General features: G+C 47.7%; 1 protein-coding gene across 1 annotated transcript in view; it reads left to right on the top strand.

Annotated features, from left to right (window-relative positions):
- Positions 1–411: 411 nt before the first annotated feature.
- Positions 412–26,659, top strand: part of LOC131278921 (calcium-activated potassium channel subunit alpha-1-like) — a gene marked incomplete at its 5' end in the record, with an annotated part of 101,901 nt that continues 75,653 nt past the window's right edge. Inside the window, one exon of the mRNA XM_058299558.1 lies at positions 412–842. Coding sequence (XP_058155541.1) covers positions 412–842 — 431 coding nt within the window. The remainder of the gene's footprint in view (positions 843–26,659) is intronic.

Raw genomic sequence — 26,659 nt, 5'->3', positions numbered from 1 at the left:
GGCGCGGGAGGCGCGCGGCGCGGGGGGAGGGTCCCCGGCGGAGCGCAGCGCACACTCGTGGCGCACGGCCGGCGGGCGGCGCGCAGGGCCGGGGCAGGCCGGGGGGCGGCGCGGACCCCGGGCGCGGGCGGCCCGCGGCGTGCCCTCCCTCTCGGGCGCCCGGAGCCAGCGCAGCCCCGGGCGAGCGGGGCGCGGGCCCGGCGAGGGGGAGCCGCCCGCGCGCCCCATCCCCACCCCCCGCCCCGGGCGGGCGGGCCGGCGATCGGGGGGAGGGCGGGCGGCGGCGGCTCGCTGTATACATCTCCGCGCACCCCGCCAGGTCGCGCACAGCGCCCCGAGCCCAGGCGCCTCCCCGCCCCCTCCCCGCGCTCCGCGGCGGCGGCGGCGGCAGTAGCACAATACGGCTGTTGATGGGTGCTCGGGGTGGCGCTGGCGGCGGGAGGAGCTCCCCCGAGCCCCTGCGCCGGCTGCCCGTTGCTAGCTGTGGCAAATGGTGGCGGCGGCGGCGGCAGCAGGGACGGCGACGGAGGCAGCAGTCTTAGAATGAGCAGCAATATCCACGCGAACCATCTCAGCCTAGACGCCGCCTCCTCCTCCTCTTCTTCCTCTTCCTCTTCTTCCTCCTCCTCTTCCTCCTCGTCCTCGGTCCACGAGCCCAAGATGGATACGCTCATCATTCCGGTGACCATGGAGGTGCTGTGCGACAGCCGGGGCCAACGCATGTGGTGGGCTTTCCTGGCCTCCTCCATGGTGACTTTCTTCGGGGGCCTCTTCATCATCTTGCTCTGGCGGACGCTCAAGTACCTGTGGACCGTTTGCTGCCACTGCGGGGCAAGACGAAGGTAACGCGCGCCCCAGGCGCCCGCCCCCTGCGCCGGCCCCGCCGCCTTTCGGGGTCCTCCACAGCCCACCTCCTCGCTCCGCACGCCGCCGCGCCTCCCTCCCTCCCCGCCTGCCTTCCCCTCGCAGCCTTCCGTTGTCTCCGCTCTCCCTGCGCCCTCGGTATGGGGCAGCGCGTGGCGCGCCGCGGGGTGAGGAGTTACCCCCCAATCGGTGCGCTCCGGGACGCGGACGCCCAATCCTGTCCCCTTTTTTTTATTGCAGGGTCGTATGCGGCAGCGGCCGGGCCCGCGGGTGGGGGACGCGCGCCGCCCGGGTGAGGTGGTGCTGGGTAGGGAGCGCCAGCCCGGCGAGGACAGAGGAAGCTGGTGGCCGCTGGTGCGTGTTCCGTGCGGCTCACCTGCAGCGGCTCGGCTCCTCGTGTGGACGAGGGGGAGCACATCAGCCCGCACTTGAGGAGTCTGTTGGGGAGATGAGTTCGTGGGGTTAGAAGGAGGGGGGGATTCTTTGGGATAGGGAGAACATCTTTGGGACTGAGGAATCACGGGGGAGGAACGCGGGGGGAGGTTTTGCGGGAGGGGAGGGCGAAGGAAAGTTGGGGAGATCCACCCCAGTTTTGGAGCATCCCGTGCGGCTGCCACCTTAGGAATGTGGCGAGGTCACAGATCTGATGTTACCTCCCTCTCCATCCCTTAGATATTCACGTGGAAAATACCCCTCACCCCACGTCCTCGGCCTCTGTCTTCCTACCTCCAGGCCACCCCCTTTGGGTCCCCAGACAGGCTGGCAGCAGCGCCAAGTTGGAGCGGGAACGGGAGGTCCGCTTTCGAATGGGCCGAGGCGGCGGTTTCACGCCGATCCTCTTCCCCGGGCGCTTTTGAGGTGGCTGGATGTGGGCTGAAGCTATTCCTGGCGCAGAGACGCCCACCAGCACCCAGGCGCGCTGCACCTTGGATGTGTGGTTACTAGGCTGATTGGCTGGTCTGTGGTCTGGTCTAGAGGTTCCCCACCAGCTGGAGGTGAGGGGCGCGGAGGGGGGTGGAGGCTTGATAGAAAACTGTGGAAAGAAAAAGAAAGGACTGGGGAAAAAAAGAGTGCTTTTTTGCGCGCACGTGTGTGGGGGTGTAATTTCCATCCTAGGGAACTTCACGGCGTTAAAATTTTTTGGAGGGAAGGGAAAAGTGGGAGGTAGACAGAGACTCACGTCCCTCATTTTCACACCTTTTGTAGTGTGTAGTTTATCCGAGGACCCTCTCCAACTTCCCGCAGCGCAGCAGCCTCCTTGGTTGCCAAGCGAAAGCAGTGCGGAAGCTGGGGGCTCTGGGTGAAGGCTGGCTCTGAAAACACAAGGGGGAACTGAAGCGCTCTCTCCTCATCATTAATTATACATCGTGTTGGGTGGTGGGGCTCAGCTGTGTTTTGTGGCAGCACATTTGTGTTTTGGAAAATACTGGTGTGTTGGAAATAAGAGAGACAAAGAAAAGCCATCACTCCACCCCCACCACCCCCTCTTCCTCCCTCTTCTCCGGAGACCTCCAGGCGCTGGCCAGTCAGCAGGGAGAGAGGTTCCTCCTTCTTGCCTAGGAGGAAACCTCCCAGCTTCCGGAGAAGCCCTCCGATTAAGCCAGATCCTGGCAGTGAGCCGGAGGCGCCCTACCAGCTCGCGGCTTCGTAGGGCTTCTTGTGCACTTGCTCTCTCTCTCCCACCTTCTGCGGAGCCTCTTTTCCTTTCCTGAGATGCAGTGATTGCCCTTGGGGAGTCCTGGTTGCCCCTGCTAGAAATGTTTCCCAGATGGAGGGATTTTGGTGAACTTTTAAAAATAGTCCCCTTTCTTTCAGGCATGGGCAGTTTTGATGAAAATGAATACTTTTTTTTCAATGAGGAAAAATAAGTTTTGGTGTTTTTGTGATCCTGGGGTTTTTAACATGGCTTCTGAAATATTTTTATTCTGTGGGTATGTAAATGCCAGTGCGGTGCTTGGGATGAAATGCAAATCAGATAGTTCACAGAAAGAATCTCTTTCCTAAATGATGACCAAGCATAACTTATGTCCGTTTTCTCAAGAAAATAGGTCTTTGGCAATCACTGCTAGGAAAAACAATTCCTAAGTATTTGGCTATGTTTTATAGCTCCAAGACCTGCTCAGTTGACATAACTGGAGGCTACTACAAAGAATCATCCTAAGACTAGAGATGATTGCAGTGTCAGTTGGCAAGATGTGAGGTCAATGTCGAAGGACATCAGGTCACTTTTGATGCCATCCCATTAGAAAATACACCCAGAATCTTTTCTACCTGGCCCTCAGTCTGCTCAGTTAAACCATGTGTAGCCAGCTCATTCTAGCCAGTCACAACTTAGGCCTTTTATTAACTTTTCTTCCTACCCTGAAAGAATGTATTTTTGCCACAATCTTGTCTTTTTTTGCTCTTCATCCTTTTTGCTTTCCAGGTGTTTGGTGGTTGTGGTCTAGACATGGTAGAGAGCACTGCATTTGGCTATAGTTTGGAATAATTCTTTTAGTGCCAGGTTTCCCAAGCAAACCTAGGTTGCATTTCCCCAGAATTCTCCCATCACTCAGCTGCGTTGACCCTCGCCTCCTTCAGCCCCCTGATGCTTGGCCAGGAGGTGGGATCTAAGGAAGGCAGGCTTTCTTAGCATCTGAAATTCCATGGGAGATGCGTTTCAGAAGAGAGCTCTGGAATCCCCAGGATTTGGTCTGTGGACTGCACTGTCCTTTTTGATCAGAAGGACAAATATTGTATGATCTCACTAATATGAAGTAATTAGAGTGTGCGAATTCACAGAGTCACAAACTAGAATACAAGTTACATGGGACCAGAGAGTGGATAGGAAATGGGGAAGTAGTCCTTAAGTGGTACAGAGTTTCCGTTTGGGGTAGTGGGAAGGTTTCGGTAGTGGATGGGGTGATGGCAGCACAACGTTGTGAATGTAAGTAACACTGCTGAGTCGTGTGTTTGAATAGGGTTGAAAGGGGGAAATTTTAGGTTGTATATGTGCTACTGAAATAAAAATAAAAAGCCTTATAGAACTGTACAATACAAACAGTGATACCACCCTCATACAAAGTGCTAATAACAGGTACAACTGTGTGTTTTGAGGGGGAGTATATGGAAACTCTGCACTTTTGTGTGATTTTTCTGTAAACCTACAACTTTTCTTAAAAACACAGAAACAAAATACAGAACCTGAGATGGTAGAAGTGGGTTGTGGGGCATCTTATTAGTCTGGCTGCTGAATCTTAAATGATGAATGACTTTACTATTTAAACAGAACTGTATGTGGCTTATTGTTTTTTGGAGAATAAAGTAGAAAGCTAATGCCTCCCCCCGTTGGGAACATGGGCACAGTCATTCCAGTAGTGTGTTCTTAGCTGTGTTTTTTCACAGTATTGGTTTTTCTTCTGTTGAGTTTTGTCAGCACTCTCTGTTTACCTGGCTGTGATGTTTTGAGGTCCAGAAGCAGGCTGGAGTGGCAAGGGAACTAGATGGGCAGCCTGAGCAAGGCTGCAACCTTGCAGCAGTCATTTAACCTCACTGGTCTCTCTCTGCTTGAGTATGAAATGTGGGGATTGAATTCTGTGAGTCGTAATGTCCTTTTCTGCTTTCTGATTCCACGTAGGATAAAGGAAAGTTGAAGGAACTATGGGAAAATTTCTAACTCAGAATGTGTCTTGCGATCCCCTTTCAATTCCTTGAGGAATTCAGCCTCGGAGTGTGTATGTGTCTTTATTCTCATCCTCTACTCTTCTTCCAGCATGCACTCTGCTTCTCTTTAAATGTCTGGGGAAACTGAGGCTTAAGGTCCAGCTTCCTGATGGAGTTTGTTGAGTGCCCCGCATGTGACTGGGCTCACTTTCTGGCTCTCAGTTGAGCTGTCCTCCCTGCAGAAGCTTGGGCTTATGCAGGGATGGTCTGCATGTAGTGAATTACTGAGGGATCATCTCCATGGCTGTCTGAGAAAACCACGCATTTCCTCTCTTAGGCCCCTGACTAATTTTTATATCACATCCCATCATGGCTTGGTAATTATCCGGGTCTGGTCTGATGCATTCAGCCAGGGTTGGAGTTTCAGAGCCTGGGGACTCTTGATTCCAGATTTGCCCTGGTGCCTTGTCCCTTCTCGGGGATTGGCTGCCACTGGCCCACCTTCAGGTACCCCTTGTGATCAGATCACTTGGGGTGGCCTTGGGGACGTTCCGAGCTCCCAGTCACTGATGTTTCAGCTGGCCTTCCCTTGGTCTGAGAACCTTGGCTTCTCATTCCTCACCCTCTTTATAGAAATACACTTTAGTAGTGACTCTACAAACAGACAGGCCCAAGGTCAAATTGTGGGTATCACACACAGTGGAGCATCTTTGCCTGGCATCCATCCCAAGCCTTGATTTCTTCATCTGTAAAAATGGCATCATGATGCCCACTTTGTTGGATTCATATAAGGAGTGGCAATAATCTTATAGGATTCCTAAAGGAGTGACAATAATATTCAGCATGCAGCAAATGCCTGGCATTTAATGGACCTGTGATAAGTGGGAGCTACCTCAGCTTCCCAAATTGTTGAGTTCATTTACTCTTTGATCCACTGAGCTTACAGCCTTTGAAGGGCACAAGACTAGAATAAATAGAATTTATTTAGACCTTGAAGTCTCGAGGTCTGGGTCATATGACTAGTTAGGATCAGACTGAGATTTGGGCTCCTGGCTCTTGGCCATTGTAAGACGGGAAGATTGGTCAAGGTCAGCCATGGAAGTCTGTGAGGATGAGGACAGTGTGAAGTCAATGGGGGAGCCCTGACAATGTGGGGGTCCGGGAACTCTCAGCCTAGCACAAGTGGTGGTTAGTGGTGGGTATGTGGTTGCCTGGTGTCACACCCCGGCTGCCATCCCTTTACTCCAGGGCCAGAGCTCACAGTCGTGATTCCTCAGTCACACAGCAGTCTCCTGGCCAGGGCCGTCTCTTCCTGGAGCAGCCCTTCCTCGACAGCCTCTAGAGCAGCATTTTTCCCAAACTGTGTCCTGGGGAGCCCTTGTTCTTGAAGTTGCCCTGTGGGGGGAAAAATGGGAGTCATGGAGCATGCCTGAGCTCCTGTCTTAGAGATTCACATGGCAGGCTTGGAGAATCCTACCTGTAGGGAAACGGGTGAGACTGCTCTTGAATGTGCTCATTTTGAGCACCTCACCTGGGTGTCAAAGCTGGCCTGGGCAGTGACCAAGAGTCAACCTTGTGACCTTGAGCAGGAACTTGACTTTGTGCCTCCTTTTCCTTATCTGCACATTGGGGATCATCATCGAGCACAACCCTATGAGATAGGCCCACTTATTAACCCTATTTTACAGCATTTCCTAGGGGGACACTGGTGACCCATGGCCTTGTTTGCAAGCCTTGGACTGGCTCTGCTTCTGGATGCCCAGTGGCCTTGCTCAAGCATGCAGCAGGATGCAGGGAAGAGCTGGCCCACTGCTTGGCCTGGGGAGCAGGATTCCAAGGGCTAGGCTAAGTGGGCTTTGTCTCTGCCTCGCTGCTTTCTTCATTGGATGGAGCAAGTGTCTGCTCTGAAGCTCTCTTTCTTTGACCGCAGTGAGAAGCCTGGTGTCAAAGCAGTCAGGTTGGTGTTGGGTTCTGCCACCAGGGCCTCCTTTCCAATGAGGGTGGCCCCACTCTGACCGGCAATGGCCGTGCTGCTCCATGAATCGCAGCAGCCAACACAGGTTTCCTGGGGCTTCAGAGCCCTGGAGCATACCTCTGTGGTTCTGGTGACAAGGGCTGCATTTCTGCCACAGGCCCTGTGGAGGATGCTCATCCCCATGGAGATGTTGGGCCAGTCAGGCCCCCCTGCAGGACCTCGGCCATTCCACAGCCTTTCTGTGTGCAGCAGAGCAGATCAAAAGCATCCTTCTTTGAAGTGCCTCTTGAGAGGGTAACCTGGGCCCAAGGCACACAGAGAAGGGAACTCGGGGGCCACATGCAGAGGCAGAAGTGCCCTGCCCCTTTTGGGCAAAATGGCCAGGCAGGTTCAGTCGGGGATATGGGATCTCAGCCTCCAAGGGCTTGAGGGAGCATCTGGTCCAGGCCCTCTGAAACCATCATCTGTACACAGATCCCCTGTGGAGCTGGAAAAATGCAGACTGGGATTCAGGGGAACTGGGGTGGGGCTTGAGATTCTGCACCCCTAACAAGACCCAGGTGAAGCTGATGCCACGCAGACCACACTTCCTTGACCAGCCAGGACCTGGCCCATTCCTCAGCCTCCAGGCAGCCCATCTCTGAAGCCCGGCCTGTTTTTAAATATGGAAACCCCTAGCTCTTCAGCAGACAAAGTGGGAAGGGGCCTGAGGAGGCAGGTTCGCCGTGTCAGGACAGGCAGGTAGTGAAGACTGCTCTGACTTCTCCAGCGTTCTGGGGTTTGGGCCGAGCGCTTGTTGCTCACTCTGGACTTCTCTGGCACCTGCCCCCCAGGGAACCCACGGGCATGGCTGGGTTGGGGCTGGATTGGAGCGTTCTGGAGAAGTACACAGTCTCATCTGTGCCTTGTCCATGAGAGCACAGTCTGTCCCTGGTGCCAGTTGGTCACGGTGCATGGGGTGAGGCTTTTTGAAGGCCAGCATGGCATCTCAGCCAAACCACCATCTTGCAAAATGAAAGGCAAGCCGTGTGGCCAGGGCTGACAGTGCTGGTGCTCCAGGGATCCAGCGGAGGGCCATGCCCTCTGGAATGTTTGAAGTTGGTGATGGCAAAACCACAAGCCCAGCTTTCCACAGGGACCTGGGTGGGCCTCCCCAAACTTGCAGATTCAGCTGCGAAGGACTAGGCTCAAGCCCTGATCATCTGTGGCCAGGGATGGGTAGTACCCCTCATTGCACTTCTCAGGAAATCCAGCAGATAAAACTGAAGATGGCTCCTCTCCTCACCAGAGTGGAGTTGCACAGCTCATACTGCCAAGGACTTTTTCCTTGAGATGCGCTTTCTGTGCTGTTCCATTGTCAAAGGGGAGACCCCGGGACAAACTTAAGCTATGTGAATTTCAGCACATACCAGGTCCCCAAAGAAACCTTACCATTCTTATTACTGTTCATTTTGGTTTAATTGCATATTATGTGCCAGGAACTGTGCTAGGGGCCAGGTTTTGGGGGAAAAGTCATTAAAACCCAGTACCTTCTGCCTGTCTGCTTGATAGGACTTTTCCTTGGCCAGGAAAAAGTTATTTTTTTGTGTGGTATGGATTTGTGTGATTCCTGAGTTGACTGCTGACTCCTCGAGGGCAGGAACTGAGTCATCAAATACAAACACACGCTAGGAGGGAACTTTCCCTAGTGGTTAGCTGGGCCTGAGTGGGAGGGAGGTGGGTGCAAAGACAGCCTTGCTTTTTGGGAATAGGTTGTTAGAAGCAATGGAGAAATTCTGGGTGAGAGGGATGGACTTGACTTGATGAAAAAATGATGTTTGAGTCATTCCTGGATTTTAATTATTCATGCCACTCCCGGCTCTGACCAGTGGATAATAAGGAATTTGTCAGGCCAGGGGTGGGTGGATAGTTGCTTCTGAGGTAGGTGAGTCAGGCAGAGCACAGAAGGGCAGCTTCAAAGAGTGGCTACTGCAAGGGGAATTTGCTTTTTTTTTCAGGGGGGGGGCATTATTTGGTGATTGTCTTTAGGGCATTGGGTCTGATTGCCAATTTGAGAATATCATTGGTACTCCAGGCCCCGGATGGATATATGTAACCTTGTCATACCAGGCCTGAGAGCCTTGTCCCTATCAGACCTGTTTGATGAATGCTTCTTTGCATGGCCTAAAACAAACTTATTTAAAACATCTCAATTTGTAGACTTTATGCTGCTTCATTTGCCTCCTCCCTTCCAGGTGACTCCCTTCCCACTGACTCTTGGTATTTCAAAGATAATGAAGAGGAAAGCCTGTTTTCCTTCCTTCTTCTCTTCCATCTCTTTCTCCTTTCCTTTATTTTCCCTCTTCCTTAGTGGTCCTCATTCTGGAGGGCTTTCATGGGAACTCACTGTCATTTAATTTTGGTTTCTAGCACAATAAGGGGAAATACTTAGATTTGAGGAAGGAGTGGAGAAGAAGTAATTAGGGGAAATGCTGAATTAATTTCCCCATTATCAGAGTTCAACTTTTATTTCAGGGGATGGATGGCTGGGTATATATATATATTTTTTTTTTTTTTTTTTTTTTTTTTGAAGGCTGATAGAATTTTAGATTTGTGGCTTGAAGTGAAGTTCATTTCCATCCATTGACTGCCAAAGTCTGGTGTTTGTGATGCCATTCACAAAGTGTTTTTAAGGCAGGGATTTCTAGTAACACTCTTCCCAGGGCCACTTCTAACTGTGTGAAGCTGATCAGCAACTGGTCTGCATCTTTGCATATGATTTGAAGGCAGGTTACCTACTAGGATGTAAAGACTGGGATGCCAATACCTAGATTTCAAGTGGAAAGTTCAAGAACAGTGCTTATTTTCCTTTTCTGCTCCTTGTCTTGGCCTTGCTCCTTCTCCCCTCTTTTTTTTTTTTTAAAGATTTATTTATTTATTTAATTTCCCCCCTCTCCTGGTTGTCTGTTCTTGGTGTCTATTTGCTTCGTCTTGTTTCTTTGTCCGCTTCTGTTGTCGTCAGCTGTCTGCTTCTGTTGTCGTCAGCGGCACGGGAAGTGTGGGCGGCGCCATTCCTGGGCAGGCTGCTTTCTCTTTTCACGCTGGGCGGCTTTCCTCATGGGCCCCCTCTCCCCCACGCGGGGGACACCCTTGCGTGGCACGGCACTCCTTGCGCGCATCAGCACTGCACATGGCCAGCTCCACACGGGTCAAGGAGGCCCGGGGTTTGAACCACGGACCTCCCATATGGTAGACGGATGCCCTAACCACTGGGCCAAAGTCCGTTTCCCCCTTCTCCCCTCTTAGAAATGGGAGAGGTGGAGAGTGGCTGGTTAGGTTCAGGGCTCCGGCCCAGTCCAGGAGAGGAGCAGAGGGGTTGAAGTTTGCAGGTTAGTGGACAAAAAACAGGGGCTTGATTTACACGTTCTGAAGCACAGAAGAACTGTGACATCACAGCGGCAGAAGGGCCTTCAGGGCTGCAGGTTCTGCTTCTTGCCAGCGCTGGAGCCATCCTGCACCTTTACCAGAGGGCACGGGAGTGTGTGGCTCTCCTCAGGCCACCATTTCTTAGACAAATCCACTTTAGAAAGAACAGAAACCGCTTTCTCTGCACAGCACTGGCCCTCTCTGCCTCTGATCTGTCTCTGGAACACACAGGACAGGTCCTGGTTGAGGATAGCTGTCGTATTTGGAATCCGGTTCTGGAAGGCCCCCAGCTGGTTGGAGTTTAGACATGGACAGTGTTGTTGAGGCAAAGGATGGCTTTAAGCTCTGACTGTTCACTATCTTTTCCTCTCCAGGGCTTCCCCATGCTCCTCCTGCATAAAGGTTCCCCTTGCCCCTTTATGCAGACTTTGGAAAGCAACCCGCTCCTGCCTGTTGGTTATCATAGTTTGCCCTCTGTGATCTGTTTGGTCTGTCGGGCTCTCTGGCTGTTTTTTTTTTTAATTAATTAATTTTTTTATTACATTCAGAAAATATGAGGTCCCCAAATACCCCCACCCCCCTTCACTGCACCCCTCCCCCCCCACAGCAACAATCTCCTCCATCATCATGAGACATTCATTGCATCTGGTGAATACATCTCTGAGCACCACTGCACCTCATGGTCAATGGTCCACACCATAGCCCACACTATGGGCATTATTTGGCGATTGTCTTTAGGGCATTGGGTCTGATTGCCATGTTCCAGCCAGTGGGCCATGGGAGGACATACAACGTTCTGGCTGTTTTTGGACCCTGAGTCTGTTCCTTCATCTGTGATACGTGTGCTGTGCCTCCAGGTTTAGCTTCCTTCACGGTTTTGCACAGGGCTTGGCCAAGAGCAGATGTAATTTGGGGGCCATGCAAAGACTCCAAGTGGATGGTGTGGGTTCTTCATCAAGAAGTCTGAGTTGGACTCTGTTTTCTGGGTATTGGCCCTTTTGAGCCCAAAGGAGAGAGAACAGGTAAGAATCTTGAGCCTCTTTTGCATCATTTTAATATAGCTGCTCCCTGGAATCGAAGGCTCTTCCTTTCCCAACTGCCCACCTTATCTCCTCTTCCCTTCAATTTCTATCTATTGCTGCTCCCATTCACCCCATCCTGCTGAACAGAAGGAGACCAGGCAAATAAAAAGGAAAGAAAGGAAACCAGGAGAAGAACTTGAGAGAGGGCAGAGGGGAGAGGGGAGGTGTTCACAAGAAGAAAAATAGAATTTGTCTCCTGGGAGTTAGAGGTTGGATAAATATGTAATTGGGTGGATTTTGGGTTTTGTCCCTTCACCTTTGTCTTAATGAATAAATCATGTAAAATGACCTCACTGCCAAGGAGTGAAGCATTATATAAAGACCCGTGGGCAGAGTGACTTCACTTTTGGAAAAATTTAGCTTTTCAAGTGAGAAGTTCTGTCTAATTGAGAGCATGGGGCCTGTGTGTGGCCCTGTGGGCCAGAGGGAAGGGTTTTAGGGCTTGTTGGGGATCTTCTTTGTGTGCTTATGATATGAGGACAGGAACTTTTCACTCCTCTTAAGGAGGAGTTGCTGCATTAATCTTGTTTCCCTTTACGTGGCTTTGGAAAGTGGATCCTCCGTGGCTTTGGAAGTGGAAAAGGTGGGTGTCCGATGATAATCAAATGGAGAACTCAGAGTTGAGGTTCAGAGGCATGGGGGAAGGATTTCAAGGATGAAGGGCTTATCCATGTGCTGGGGATTTTTATGACTAACATTAGCTGGCAGATTTATGTATTGTTTTTCTCCTTTGTGCATGGGGGACCTCTTTCCTAACAGGCTTAGAGGAATTGCTTAGCTGTCCGTGAATTATAGTCATTTCTCCCATAGATTATGGGAGACACTGCCAATTAGGTGAGAAGGTTCTTTTTTTTGGGAATAATAATTTATTAATGAGAAATACATTTTTTTTAAAAACTTTATTAACATAAAAATTTCCCCTTTTACCACATTCAAATATATAATTCAGTGCACTAATTACATTTAAAATGTTGTGTTACCACCAGGAAGATTCTTGAAGAATATAGTTAGGGTATCTCCATCAGAAGCCACAGGAGAAGTCAACCGTTTGCATCAGTCTTGCAAAAGAAATCAGTTTCTTAGATTCAACTGCAAAGCTTTTTTCTTTGTGAGATTTTCTTTTCAACTTCAGTGTTTTACATATTTGTCCTGAATTTTAACAGATTTTATGTTCATTGTAGAACATTCAGGCAGTACAGGAAGGCATTAAAAAAAACCCAACCCCTGCCACCTGGAGACGACCACATTTCCTTCCCTGACCATTGTCCCGGGGGGCTCAGGTTTTGTTGGTGGGCATTTGATGTTCTTCCTTTAAGAATTTGAAAATGGCAGCAACCTGAAAAGTGTCCATACTGGCTTTGTTTGATTTTGGGTTAAAAAAAATTATGGTAATAGGTGTGTGTGTGTATGTGTGTGTGTGCATGGGCATGTGTATAAGACATAAAGTTTGCCCTGTTGACCATTTTTAAGTATACAGTTCTGTGGCATTAATGACTTTTACAGTGTTGTGCTACCATCATCACCTTTCATTCCTAAAACTTTTTTTGTCTTTATTTTTTTAATGTTACATTAAAAAAAATGAGGTCCCCATATACCTCCCACCCCCCTCACCCCACTCCTCCATTCATAAAAACAACCTCCTCCATCATCATGAGACATTCGTTGCACTAAAACATTTTTTATCACTCAAAACAGAAACTCTATCCCCATTAAGCAATAACTCCCCAATGCCCCACCCACTCCCCAGCCCCTGGTGACCACTATTCTATTTTCTTTTGCTATGAATTTGCTTATTCTATGTATTTCATATAAGTGGAATAACACAATATCTGTCCTTTTGTGTCTGGCTTATTTCACCCAACATGATGTCTTCAAGGTTCATCCATGTGCAGCATGTGTCAGAACTTCCTTCCTTTTTATGGCTGAATAATATTCCATTGTATGGCTGGGCCATGCTTTGCTGGTCTCTCTTTCCATTGAGGGGCATTGGCTCATTTCCACTTTTTGGCTGTTGTGAACAATGCTCCTGTGAACACTGGTGCACAGTATCCATTGGAGTCCCCATTTTCAATTCTTCAGTGGCCTTGTTTGATTAGATGGTGTTCAGATGGAGAACAAAAGAAAGGACTGTGTAACCCTCCAGCAGCTTTTTTTTTGCCCGTGGAGTTGGGTTAAATGGCTTCTGTTCTTAAGGTGAAGTTAAAGAATTACTTTAAATCAGAAGTTTCAATTTTGACACATGAGTAGTGGTTGTGTCTTAGGCAAATCTTTGACTCTGGGTCTAGCTGTTCTCTGATTCAGTGATTTCAAAGTAAAGCCATTTCTTAAATCAGATTTCAAAACTATAATTTTTTTCAAAAAGATTTATTTATTTCTCCCCCCTCCCTCCATTGTCTACACTCTGTGTCCATTTGCTGTGTGTCCTTCTGTGTCTGCTTGTATTCTCATTAAGCAGCTCTGGGAGCTGATCCTGAGATCTTCCAGAGTGGGAGAGAGGCAATCATTGCCTTGTGCCACCTCCGCTGCCTCGTCTGCTGTGTCTCTTATTATCTCTCCTCTGTCTCTCTCTTTGTTGAATCATCTTGCTGCAGCAGCTCTCCACATGGGCCAGCACTCCTGCGTGGGGCAGTACTCTCCGTGGGCCACCACTCTGTGTGGGCCAGCACTCCACGTGGGCCAGCTCATCATGTGGGTCAGCTTGCCTTCACCAGGAGGGCCTGGGTATTGAACCCTGGACCCCAATTGCTTGAGCCACATCTGCTTCCCAAAACTATCATTTTTATTGGATAAAGGACCAAAGACTAAGCTATTCCAGGTGATGGACCCAGGGAGAAGTTCTGGTTCTGGTGTAAATCACAAGAGTGAAATCTGATCGACATGCACTCCAAATTTCAGTATCAACTTTGATGAGGTTGCGTATGTAAGAATTAGGATCTGGAGACACAGGCCCTGCTGGAACCACTGTCAGACCTGTCATGAAAAAAAGTCTCAGAAATAGGATTTTGTCACTCTGCTATTACTTTTGACATGGCCATACATCACTTTTGAGGTTTAAATTTTAATTTTTGATGCTGGGGAAAGGTTGAAAGCATCTTAGGTTATAGACTATAAATAATGTGCTGTGTGATAGGCTGGCTGTGTTGAGGTTGGGCATAAAAAGAAGCATCTATTTAAGGAGGAGCTCTTGCAAATCAGCTTTCTTTGATGCTTTTCCTTAACTCTCCCCAGGAGGCAGCCCCGGTGCCAGAAGGCTCATCTCAGCCCTGTCCCATGGAACGTTCCAGCTGTTTAAAGCAGGGATAAGATTACCACAGCTTCTGTGGCAAAAGAGCACGTGTCTGAAGAGATGATCCCCAAACACTCAATAACCCCTGAAATATAATTCCTCTACCACCTTAATCAGCCAGTGCACCAGAACTTTCTGGAAAAGTTCTCCTAGGTTACATAATAACAATTTTATTATGCTACTGGGGTCATGTATTAAATTTTAACTTGTCACAGATACATTTCATGAACACTGCACAAATCCACAGATTACCAGGTAGCTTGTGGGTGTTATTAAGTGAATCAGTGATTGTGTGGGACTTGACAGAGCCCAGGCAAAAATACTTATTTGGATAATTAGATTCTTCCATATTATAGTTTAATCCCTAAGGTGGGTAAAAACATCCTCCCTCCAAATAAACTAAAAATTTTGGCAGTAGTGATTGCAATGACAGTACCGAAGAGTTGATTTATGGCCACGAACCACATATGAGAGAGATTTTTAAAAACTCTGGGCACCTTTTCATTTTCCTCGGACAGTGTGAGCTCTCTATTTTTTTTTTTAAAGATTTATTTTTATTTATTTAATTCCCCTCCCCTCCCCCGGTTTTCTGTTTTCTGTGTCTTTTTGCTGCGTCTTGTTTCTCTGTCCGCTTCTGTTGTCGTCAGCGGCACGGGAAGTGTGGGCGGCGCCATTCCTCGGCAGGCTGCTCCCTCCTTCGTGCTGGGCAGCTCTCCTTATGGGTGCACTCCTTGCACGTGGGGCTCCCCTATGCGGGGGACACCCCTGTGTAGCAGGGCACTCCTTGCGCGCATCAGCCCTGCGCATGGGCCAGCTCCACACGGGTCAAGGAGGCCCGGGGCTTGAACCGCGGACCTCCCATGTGGTAGACGGATGCCCTAACCACTGGGCCAAAGTCCGTTTCCCATGAGCTCTATATTTTTAATTGCTCCCCTCTTTAAGTCAGGAGCTGAAATGTCATCATGCAGATCTCTCCTGAGTTGCATGGAAACTAATAAAATCACGAAGGTTTCTATTTGTACTCTATGAACACATACTGTAAAGAAACTGAAACAGCCCATCTCCAGGGATGATGCTATTTAAATGCCAGGCAGTGGTTTAAAACTGATTTTAATGGTGAAAAGAGAAACCAGCCAGTGAGGCACTCCCATTCCTCCCCGCCCCCACCTCAGCAGTACCTGTTTTCCTGAGAAAGAATTAATTTAAAACAGGAACCTCCAGTCTCTAAAATATCTGGTCTGTCACCTGCTATCGAAGGTGGCAGTTAGTTCCCCAGATTCTCTCTTAGCCATTTTCTCTTCTTCCTCAGGTGTGGCCCTTTATCTCCCAAGCTTCCGGGTGCTTTTGTTTTGGGAAAGTCTTTCTGTGTGAACTGGAATTACTGGCTTCTTAGGAAAAAGAAATTCATATCAAACTCTTTTGAGTGCTTAATTGCTATGTATCAAACATTGCTTTAAGCTCCTTATAATGATTATGTTATTTAATCCTCAAAACAGTCCTACTTTTTACAGATTAGAAAACCAAGGCATAGAGAACAACAAAATTTTTTTTGGATAATCAACTTGGAGTGCTTACAGTATGTCCAGCAGTTTCGGAGGACTTCGTATGTCTTATCTCACTTAATCCTCACAACAACCCTATGACGTCAGTACTTTTGTGATCTTTGCTTTACAGATTAGGAAACTGAGGCACAGAGAGATTGAGTAACTTGCCCAGGGTCACACAGTGTGGAGGGACAGAGTCAGATTTAAACCCAGGCAGGTGGTCAAACATATAACTCCTGCCCTGTAGGGCAGCAGTGCTCAGCTCATTCCTGCACACAGTGGGAGGGAAACTGTGAAGATGTAGAGGGGACACTGGGAGAGGAGTTGGCAGTTCAGACTCATGCACCATTCCTAGACTATATGTGAGGCCCCTTGGATAAGTTCAGAGAATTCTATACCACCAGGATAGACAAGAGCCCTAAAGGTTATCTTGTCCTTTAATCTCTCTGAGTCTTAGTTTTCCTTGCTGTAAAATGTGATAATTACCTTTTTCTCTACCTAACAGGCAGTGATGAAGTGTGCAGTTGTTCAGGTTGCTCACTGTGCAACTCCAGGTGTGCTATGATATTCACATCAGATAATGCATTAATTGATGGTCTGTGGCACATAGACCCTGTGCTCAGGGGTATGCGGAGTCATGGAATAAATATTGGGGCAGTTTTCTGAGCATCAGTCTTCCTTGAAGATTTGGAGAAGAACATGATTTTTATTTATTTTTTATTTTTATTTTTTTAAATTATTTATTTATTTTTTAAAAATTACATTAAAAAATATGAGGTCCCATTCAACCCCACCACCCCTGCCCCCCACTCCTCCCACAGCAACACTCTCTCCCATCATCATGACACATCCATTGCATCTGGTAAGTTCATCTCTGAGCATCACTGCACCCCATAGTCAATGGTCCACATCATAGCCCAGACTCTCTCACGTTCCATCCAGTGGGCCCTGGGGGGATCTACAATGTCCCGTTATTGTCCGTGAAGCACCATCCAGGACAACTCCACATCCCAAAAACGCCTCCACATCTCATCTCTTCCTCCCGTTCCCCACACCCAGCAGCCACCATGGCTACCCTTCCCACACCCATTCCACATTTTCTCTGTGGACATTGGATTGGTTGTGTCCATTGCACACCTATGTCAAGTGAGGGCTTAGATTCCACATGGGTACTGGATGCACTTCTCCCGCTTCCAGTTGTAGACACTCTAGGCTCCATGTTGTGGTGGTTGACCTTCTTCAACTCCATGTTAGCTGAGTGGAGTAAGTCCAATAAATCAAAGTGTAGGAGCTGAAGTCTGTTGAGGCTCTGGGCCTGTGTGTCATATTATCAGTCCAGAGATTCAAATCCCCTACATATATCTTAAACCCAGCACCAAATACAATTCCAATAAAGTAGCATGCAAGTCTTGTGAAAAGAGATCCCTCTGAGTCCATTTCCATCACACAGAAACACCAGCTCTAAAGAAGGGCCATCTGTCATGGCAGTGAACCCCTTCTGCCATGACCATAGAACCCGTGGGTCTCTTTATCCCTCAAAAGAACCAATACCTGGGGTTGTATCTACCTTATCTGTCTCTTAGACTCTGTTCAGTTATACATAGGGGTATTCCTTCTGACAACCTCCAGACTCTTTTTTAGAGACTCACAGCCTTATAATCTCATTTCTCCTTTCCATTTCCCCCTTACGTTAGGTAAAACAGCTTCCTGAAGTCATGTTATTATATGTAGACAGGGATATTCTGCTGATCCGCATTGAACCTTTAATTCAAGGTCATTTTCTAGTTGCATCTTCAGCTGGTATGTGGTAGTGATCCCTCGGTGCCAGGGAGGCTCATCCCCCAGTGTCATGTCCCACGCTGGGGGGAATGCATCGCATCTACATGCTGAGTTTGGCTGTGAGAGTGGCCACATTTGAGTAACATGAAGGCTGTCAGGAGGAAACCCCCAGGCACAATGCTACTCTAGGCCTTGTTCTTATTGCAGGTGTATAGGCTCAAAAGTGTAGCCATTAGTATCAAGAGCCCACTGTTGGGCCCTCCTTCCTTCCTGGTTCTTGTCGTTGCACCTGGAGGATTGCCACTGCTCTCCCAGGGCCCACAACAGTGACCCCCTGGCCAGGAGCCCAGTACCCCCTGAGCTGTTGTTTTTAATTGTTTCCACTATGAGTATATATAGACATTACCATATACCCTGGGCATATGCCCTGTATAACTCCCTGTCAACCATATATATCCTGTCAATAACGTCCCATATCAGTATTCCTCTGCTGCCATTATTGAACCACTCTGTGATCCAAAACTTCCCGTAAAGTGAATCCCAACAAAATGTCAGCTTCAGAAGAGTCTTAGATCACCGAAATTCATATATACAATATACAGTACTTCCTCAGATCCACCATAAAATCTTTTCCCTTCCACAGCAATAATCTTTTAACTTATTCATATCATATTTCCTGAAACTGATGTACAAATTCTGAAACAATAGTTTTCAAACAAGGTGACATCTGTGCTTACTATGTGGTCCATACTTTAGGTTGTACAGTTTTCTAACTTTTTTTTAGTTATCCTATGTTTTGTCTTATGGTTTTCATTATTAGTCTGTTGTCCCCTATATGTTTTTGGTGTAATAGCTGTTTTATATTCATCCTCGTGTACTCTCACATAACTCCTCTCTTGCCCCCTTATTTACCTTTGTTCCATCCATTCCACATCCATTTTCCCCTCCCCTTAGGGCCCACAATGCCTGCCAATCTAATGCCCTGGGAGCCGTCCTTTCTCACGAGAGATACAGTTCTCTCTATTCGACGGCATTAGTCTTCCCCAGGATATGGGTCCACCCCACCCAATGGTAGAACCCAGCTTGGCAAAATGAGCCTTCAGCTATTCCCTCCGGAGTCCGTCCCGCATCAGACCATACCCCCTGAGCGTCCTAACCAGGTAACCCTCCTACTTATACTTTGATACGTTTCACTCAACATTATGTTCTCAACGAACATCTGACACTCTCCCATGTTCATATGTTGCCCCTCCCTCCCCCCTATTTCTTGGACAATATTACCCCTCTACCCATCCCCAGCCCTCCTCAAACCCAGAAAACCCCACCCGAAGGTAACCCCTTGCCCCCATTTTGTCCCTTCTTTGTGCTCATACTTACCGCCAGCTCATCACAGATTCCACCCCTGCAGACATTAACTCACATCCTTCCTCCACCCCCCAATTTCCTGATAGCCACTTTTCCAGACTCTAGCTCTCTGAGGCAGTTAACTTATTTCATATCATTGAGGTCATGTAGTATTTGTCCTTCAATGCCTGGGTTGCTTCACTCAACATAAGATTCTCAAGGTTCATTCATGTTATCAGGTGTGATTGTAGTGTATTGGTTCTTACAGCTGAGTAGTATTCCATTGTGTGTATATACCACATTTTATTGATCCACTCATCTGTTGATGGACATTTGGATTGATTCCAACTTTTGGCGATAGTGAACAATGCTGCTATGAACATTGGTGTACATATATCGGTTTGTGTCCTTGTTTTCAGTTTTGCTGGGTATATACCCAGCAGTGGTATTGCTGGGTCATATGGCAAATCTATGGATAGTTTTTTGAGAAACAGCCAAACTGTCCTCCAGAATGGTTGGATCATTCTGCATTCCCACCAGCAATGGATGAGTGTTCCCCTTTCTTCACATCCTCTCCAGCATTTGTATTCTACTGTTTTTTTCATGGCTACCAATCTTATGGGAGTAAGATGGTATCTCATTGTAGTTTTGATTTGCATTTCCCTGATAGCTAGAGATTTGGAGCATTTTTTCATGTGCTTTTTAGCCATTTGTATTTCTTCTTTGGAGAAGTGTCTGTTTAAATCTTTTTCCCATTTTTTAAATGGGTTGTTTATCTTTTTGTTTTCAAGATATATGAGCTCTTTATATATGCAAGTTATAAGTCTCTTATCAGATATATGGTTGCCAAATATTTTCTCCCATTGTGTGGGTTCCCTTTTTACTTTCTTGACAAACTCCTTTGAGGTGCAGAAGGCTTTAATTTTGAGGTAGTCCCATTTATCTATTTGTTCTTTTGCTGCTCGTGCTTTTGGTGTGATATTCATGAAGCCATTTCCTATTACAAGTTCCTGTAGATGTTTCCCTACACTGCTTTCTAAGGTCTTTATGGTCTTGGCTCTTATATTTAGGTCTTTGATCCATCTTGAGTTGATCTTTGTATAAGGTGTGAGATGGTAATCCTCTTTCATTCTTCTACATATGGCTATCCAGTTCTCCAGGCACCATTTGTTGAATAGGCCATTCACTCCCAGTTGAGAGGGTTTGGTGGCTTTATTGAATATTATATGGCTATATACATGAGGTTCTATATCTGAACTTTCAATTCAATTCCATTGGTTGTGTGTCTCTCCTTATGCCAGTACCATGCTGTTTTCACTATTGTAGCTTTGTAGTATGTTTTGAAGTCAGGAAGTGTGATTCCTCCTATTTCGTTTTTCTTTTTCAATATGTCTTTGGCTATTCGGGGCCTCTTTCTATTCCAAATAAATTTCATAGTTAGTTTTTCTAGTTCCTTAAAGAAGGCTGTGTTGATTTTTATTGGGATTGCATTGAATGTGTAGATCAGTTTTGGTAGGATAGACATCTTAATAATATTCAGTCTTCCTATCCATGAACAGGGACTATTCTTCCATTTATTTAGGTCTTCTTTGATTTCCTTGAACAGTCTTGTATAGTTCTCAATGTATAAGTTTTTTACCTCTTTAGTTAAATTTATTCCTAAGTATTTGATTTTTTTATTTACTATTGTGAATGGTATTTGTTTCTTGATTTCCTCCTGATCTTGCTCATTATTGGTGTACAGAAATGCTACTGATTTTTGCGCATTGATCTTATAACCTGCGACTTTGCTAAACGCATTTATGAGTTCTAGGAGCTTTGTTGTAGATCTCTCAGGGTTTTCTATATATAGGATCATGTCATCTGCAAATAATGAAATTTTGACTTCTTCCCTTCCAATTTGAATGCCTTTTATATCTGGTTCTTGTCTCAGTGCTCGAGCAAGTACTTCCAAGACAATGTTAAATAGGAGTGGAGACAATGGGCATCCTTGTCTTGTTCCTGAGTTTAGAGGGAAGGATTTCAGGATTTCGCCATTGTAAACAATGTTGGCTTTAGGTTTTTCATATATACTCTTTATCATGTTCAAAAAGTTTCCTTGTATTCCGATCTTTTGGAGTGTTTTTATCAGGAAGGGGTGCTGTATTTTGTCAAATGCCTTTTCTGCATCTATAGATTTAATCATGTGGTTTTTTTCTCTCAATCTGTTTATATGGTGTATCACATTGATTGATTTTCTTATGTTGAACCATCCTTGCATACCTGGAATAAATCCCACTTGGTCATGGTGTATAATTCATTTAATGTGTTGTTGAATATGATTAGCAAGTATTTTGTTAAGTATTTTTGCGTCTAGGTTCATTAGAGAAATGGGTCTGTAATTTTCCTTTCTTGTGGTGTCTTTGTTTGGCTTTGGTACTAGGGTAATGTTGGCATCATAGAAGGAGTTAGGCAATGTTCCTTCTGTTTCGATTTTTTGGAATAGTTTCAACAGGATTGGTGTTAGTTCTTTCTGGAATGTTTTGTAGAATTCACCTGTGAAGCCGTCTGGCCCTGGGCTCTTCTTAGTTGGGAGATTTTTAATGACTGATTCTATCTCTTTGCTTGTGATTGGTTTGTTATGATCGTCAATTTCTTCTTTTGTCAATATGGGCTGCTTATGTGTTTCTAGGAATTTGTCCATTTCCTCTAAATTGTCATTTTTGTTGGAATATAGTTTTTCAAAGTATCCTCTTATGATAGTCTTTATTTCTGTGGGGTGAGTGGTGATATCACCTTCCTCATTTCTTATTTTGTGTATTTGCATCTTTTCTCTTTTTTCCTTTGTTAGTCTCACTAAAGGTTTGCCAATTTTGTTGATCTTCTCAAAAAACCAGCTCTTGGTCTTGTTTATTTTTTCAAGTGCTTTCTTATTTTCTATTTCATTTAGTTCTGCTCTTATCTTTGTTTTTCTTTCATTCTTCTTCCTGTTGGGTTACTTTGTTGTTGTTTTTCTAATTCCGTCAAAAGTGCAGTTAGTTCTTCAATTTTTGCTCTTTCTTCTTTTTTGATGTATGAATTTATGGCTATAAATTTCCCTCTCAGTACTGGTTTTGCTGCATCCCATAAATTTTGGTATGTTGTGTTATCATTATCATTTGTTTCAAGGTAGTCCTTGATTTCTTTTGAGATTTCCTCTTTGACCCACTGTTTTTCTAAGAGTGTGCTGTTTAATTTCCAAATTGTAGTGTGAAGTCTGGGCCTCTGTCCCTTGCAAATTTCCAGCTTCACTCCACTGTGGTCAGAGATATTGTTTTGTATGATTTCGATCTTTCTGAATTCATTAAGCCTTTCTTTGTGGCCTAGCATATGGTCTATCTTGGAGAATGATCCATGTGCGCTTGAGAAAAATGTATATCCTGCTGTGTTTGTGTGTAATGATCTATATATGTCTATTATATCCAGCTCTTCTAATATACTGTTCAATTGTTTTGTTTCTTTAGTGATTCTCTTTTGAGATGAAGAACATGATTTTTAATGTTAACACATACACAGATACCTTAGGAGTGGGAGGCAGAATTCAAGCACATGTGTACACACTTGAGAGAGATGTGTTTGTGAGAGGTTTGTGTGTGTGTGAGTGTCATCGGCATTGGTGCATGAGGGCACGGAGGAGCAGCCTGGGCTACCCCCTGGAAGTTTGTGTTCCTTCTCTGCTGAGAAGTGTCTTTTGATGGAAAAGTTTGAGACATACAGGCGAAGTATTATCATTAAAGCGTGAGTCTAAGCATCCAGCACAGGAGGATGCCTTATTGTTTCTACAGGCGATCTACTCATATCTCAAATTCTGAAACTCTGTTATTGTATGAATGGAAATTCCATGAAAGGCAAAAAAAATCCCAGAATTCTCAGGTCTATTATCAATGAGGTGTATTTTGGATATCAGCAGGACAGAGAATTTAATCTGAACACTCGGCAGATGGTGGCGGAAACCCATTCAGTGGCTGTGCATGTCCCCTTGCCTTAGACGGACCCTGCCTTGCCCCTCTCCACTCACAGCCTGGAAGCCTGTCACCGTAGCCTGGGGTGAATCTCTTCTGAGGCCACTGGGCATGGCAGCCTGTGCCTGCTGAGCCCCAGGCACAAAATATTTGGTGACAGGTGGTGAAGTGGGCAGTGAGCAGGTCTTCATGAAGCCTGGCTGCCCGGAAATGGCAGAGAACATCGAGAATCGCTCAGAGAGGGGGTGGCTAGAGAGGGCCCTGGGGTGAGCGGTGTGAAGACCACCCCAGCCTGCCCACCTCCAAGCCCAGCCCCCAGGGCTGTTTCCACGAGGACTTGGGAGCCCTGGGCGGACCTCCTGGTGTGCTGGATGAGCTTCCCCGGCCCCCATGCCTGTGGCGTTGAGAAGGGAGAATGCTCACGTGCCAGCCCATGTGTGTCCCAGAGGCCCCTGTTGAGGCATAACAGGACCCGGGGGACTTAGAAGATGCTTCTCTGCTGCCAGCGGTGCTATTTTTAGCTCCCTCCCACGCCCCCTGCTGTCCCAGGTGTTTGTCAGCAGAGCATCCTGCACGCATGGAAAATGGCCGTCACCACTGGGTCTGCCTTGTGTGGCCCTGGCAGTGTATCTGGGGGACCTACCGGCCTGGCCGTGCCTCCGAGGCCGGCAGGTTGCTGTGAGGGAGCTGCGTCTCCAGCCTTTCTGCTGGCCATGGGGCCTGCTGGTTTGGGTGAGGTCAGACCAGCGTGAGCAGGTCTGCTGTCCCCGGCCCCTCCCTGAGTGCCGGCGCGTGGGGCAGCATCACCAGCCCGGCGGGGAGCTGTCACACTCAGCAGCTGCTATGCTCTCCAGCCCCCTGCCCATGACAGAGGAGTGCTCCAGACTTGAGCAACATCCCCAATGGTGGGGAACATGGCGTTGGCCACATTCGGCCACATGCGGTCCAGATGTGGTGGAAGGCTGGGGTGGCCTCAGAGTTGGTCCACTGCTCCCCTTTCCAGCCCTCCAGCTGGCCTCACCCTGTCACTCATGGCTCAGCTCAGATACCACCTTCCTGGGAAGTCTCCATCCGCCCTAGTTAGAGGTCTGTCCCACACTCTTTTTGGCGACTCCCCACTCTGTTTCGATGTCTCGTGTGGTCATCATCCATCTGAGGCTGCACTGCTGTTTATGTGGCCAGCACCTCGCCTCTTTGGCTGCAAGCTCCCTGTGGACAGCACCGGTCTTTCTTTGGTTTTGGTCTTTTTCTTTTCTGATCTCCTGCTGTGCCTGGAGGGTGGCCAGGGAGCGTTGGCTGCTCACTAGCAGTGCCATAGCCAGTCTCCAAAGAAGCCTCTCCATGCGTTTGGCTCCTGGTGTTCACATCTAGGGGCAGAACCCTCCTTTGAGCCGGGCTGGCTCTGTCGTAGCTGGTAACCATGGGGGCATGGGGGAAGTGAGGAGCGGGAGTTCTGAAGCTGGGTGGGAAGAAGAGCCTTGCAATGCCTGCTCCTGGAGCAGCCAGCCACCATGTAAGATGCCTGAGCTTACCTTGTTGTGACAAGAGTGGGCCACCTGGAAAGGCACTGGAGGGTGAGATACTCATGGAGATAGACAGAGAGAGAGAGATACAGGCTCCCAGCATGTGAGTAAAGACGCCGTTTTAGAAGCGGATCCTTGAACCCCAACTGACATCAGATAGATCAGAGATGAACCGACCAGCTGATCCCTTCCTGAATTTTTGACTTAAAAATCATGAACAAAATAAAGTGATCATTTTAAGCCACTTTGGGCAGCGGACTTGGCCCAGTGGTTAGGGCGTTAGTCTACCACATGAGAGGTTTCCAGTTCAAACCCGGACCTCCTTGACCCATGTGGAGCTGGCCCATGCGCAGTGCTGATGCACACAAGGAGTGCCCTGCCACGCAGGGGTGTCCCCCATGTAGGGGAGCCCCACGCACAAGGAGTGCGCCCCGTAAGGAGAGTCACCCAGTGTGAAAGAAAGTGCAGCCTGCCCAGGAATGGCGCCGCACACACGGAGAGCTGACGCAACAAGATGACACAACAAAAAGAAACACAGATTCCTGTGCCACTGACAACAACAGAAGCGGGCAAATAAGATGCAGCAAATAGACACAGAGAACAGACAACTGGGGTGGGGGGGAAGGGGAGAGATATAAATAAAATAAATAAATCTTAAAAAAAAAAGCCTCTTTGTTTTAGGGTGATTTGTTACCCAGCCATAGGTAATTTGAACAAAGAGCCACTCTTTAGTGAGCTCCTTCCCCAAGAGCCATCTCATGCCCTCTGTCTCGGTGTCTCTTGGCCTCTCTTCCCAAGCTCTCCACCCTCAGCCCCCTGGGGCTTCTTTCATTTTATCACACCTTTTGTTCTTATACCTCTGGACCTTCACACATGCTCTGCATGCTGCGGGGATTCTCTTCCCTTGTGTTCCCTCTCCCCTACCACTTAGCTGATGCCATTTCTGTGGTGTGCTGGTCACTGGGTAACAACTGGCCTTCCAGGGAAAAATGTCCCAGGTAGTAGCATTTGCCAGTTTCCGGGGAGCAACTGCTCCCATCACAGCTAATTTCACGGTACCAGATGCCACCGAACAGAGGCAGGCATTGGTATCTACACTTCCCAGACAAGGACACTGAAGACCAGAGAGGTTCCGCCACTTTCTGAGATAGTCACTGGCAGATATGGGCTCTGGTCTGCTAAGCCTCAAAGCCCCTACTCTCCCCACAGCACCACACTGCCCTCCTGAAGAACCAGTGGCTGACCGTGAACACAGGCAGTTCCGCTGCTGGGCTGGCCCACTTCTCCCGTAGGCCACTGGTCCTCCCGTGGTGTCTCGTGAGTTGCCGCTGGCCCTTCCTCATGCTCACCAGTCCTAGCCAGTTGCATCCTATCCTTTCTTTCTTGGACATTATGCTGTCTAGTCTCTGCAGTGCATGCGGTGGTCATGGAAGCACCTACCAGTTCAACTTGAGGCTCGGTTAGCTGTGTGTAGCATTCAGGTTAGACCGGCTGCTGCAACAAGCAACCCTAACATGTCAGTGACCAAGTACAATAGAATTTAGATATTATTCATATAAAGTACCATTGCTGGTAGGGGTGGAGGGACATGCTCCACACAGTCATTCCAGGGCCTCGGCTCCTGTGGATCTGCCATCTCCCAGGGGCTCTGAAGACCTCTGCTAGATCCTCTGCATCAGCCTGGCAGATGGGGAGTGAGAAGGAGGGACCGTGAGGGGTAGTTTTTGTGGAGCAAAGCCTGGCAGTCGTTCACATCCCTTCTGCCCACACAGTGCACTGGCCAGAATTCAGGCACCTGCAATAGATGCTGAGAAATGTAGGAGTGTGCCCAGGAATCAGAAATGGGTTTGGAGGACCTCAAGCCAGTTTCTGTAGTACCTGGATTGCAGAGTCCCAGGCTGAGTAAGAATCTGGGTGAGGTCTCTGGTTGTCCATCCATAGCTGGGTCTGCCCTAATTAATAATTACCATGGCCTAAATAGTGAAACTGAATATTTGCAGGTATCTACCAGGTTACAGATCTGACTTTATGCAACACACATTCTTAATCCTCTGTGTGGTAAGTATTATTATTATTATCCCCATTTTATAGGTGAGCAAAAGGTGGTTATATTGTTTGTCCAAGGTGCATACGTTTCCAGAGTGTTATTTCTTAGTCCCTGCCCATCTGCTCTGGGGTTCCCTCTGCTCTGCCACTTTTGGTCCCTGCTTTCAGCTTGAAGCTACTCCACTTCTT

The sequence above is a fragment of the Dasypus novemcinctus genome, chromosome 6, assembly GCF_030445035.2.
Source record: "Dasypus novemcinctus isolate mDasNov1 chromosome 6, mDasNov1.1.hap2, whole genome shotgun sequence".
Taxonomy (NCBI): domain Eukaryota; kingdom Metazoa; phylum Chordata; class Mammalia; order Cingulata; family Dasypodidae; genus Dasypus; species Dasypus novemcinctus.
Note: the sequence above shows the minus strand (reverse complement) of the source record. Positions and strands in the feature narration are given on the sequence as shown.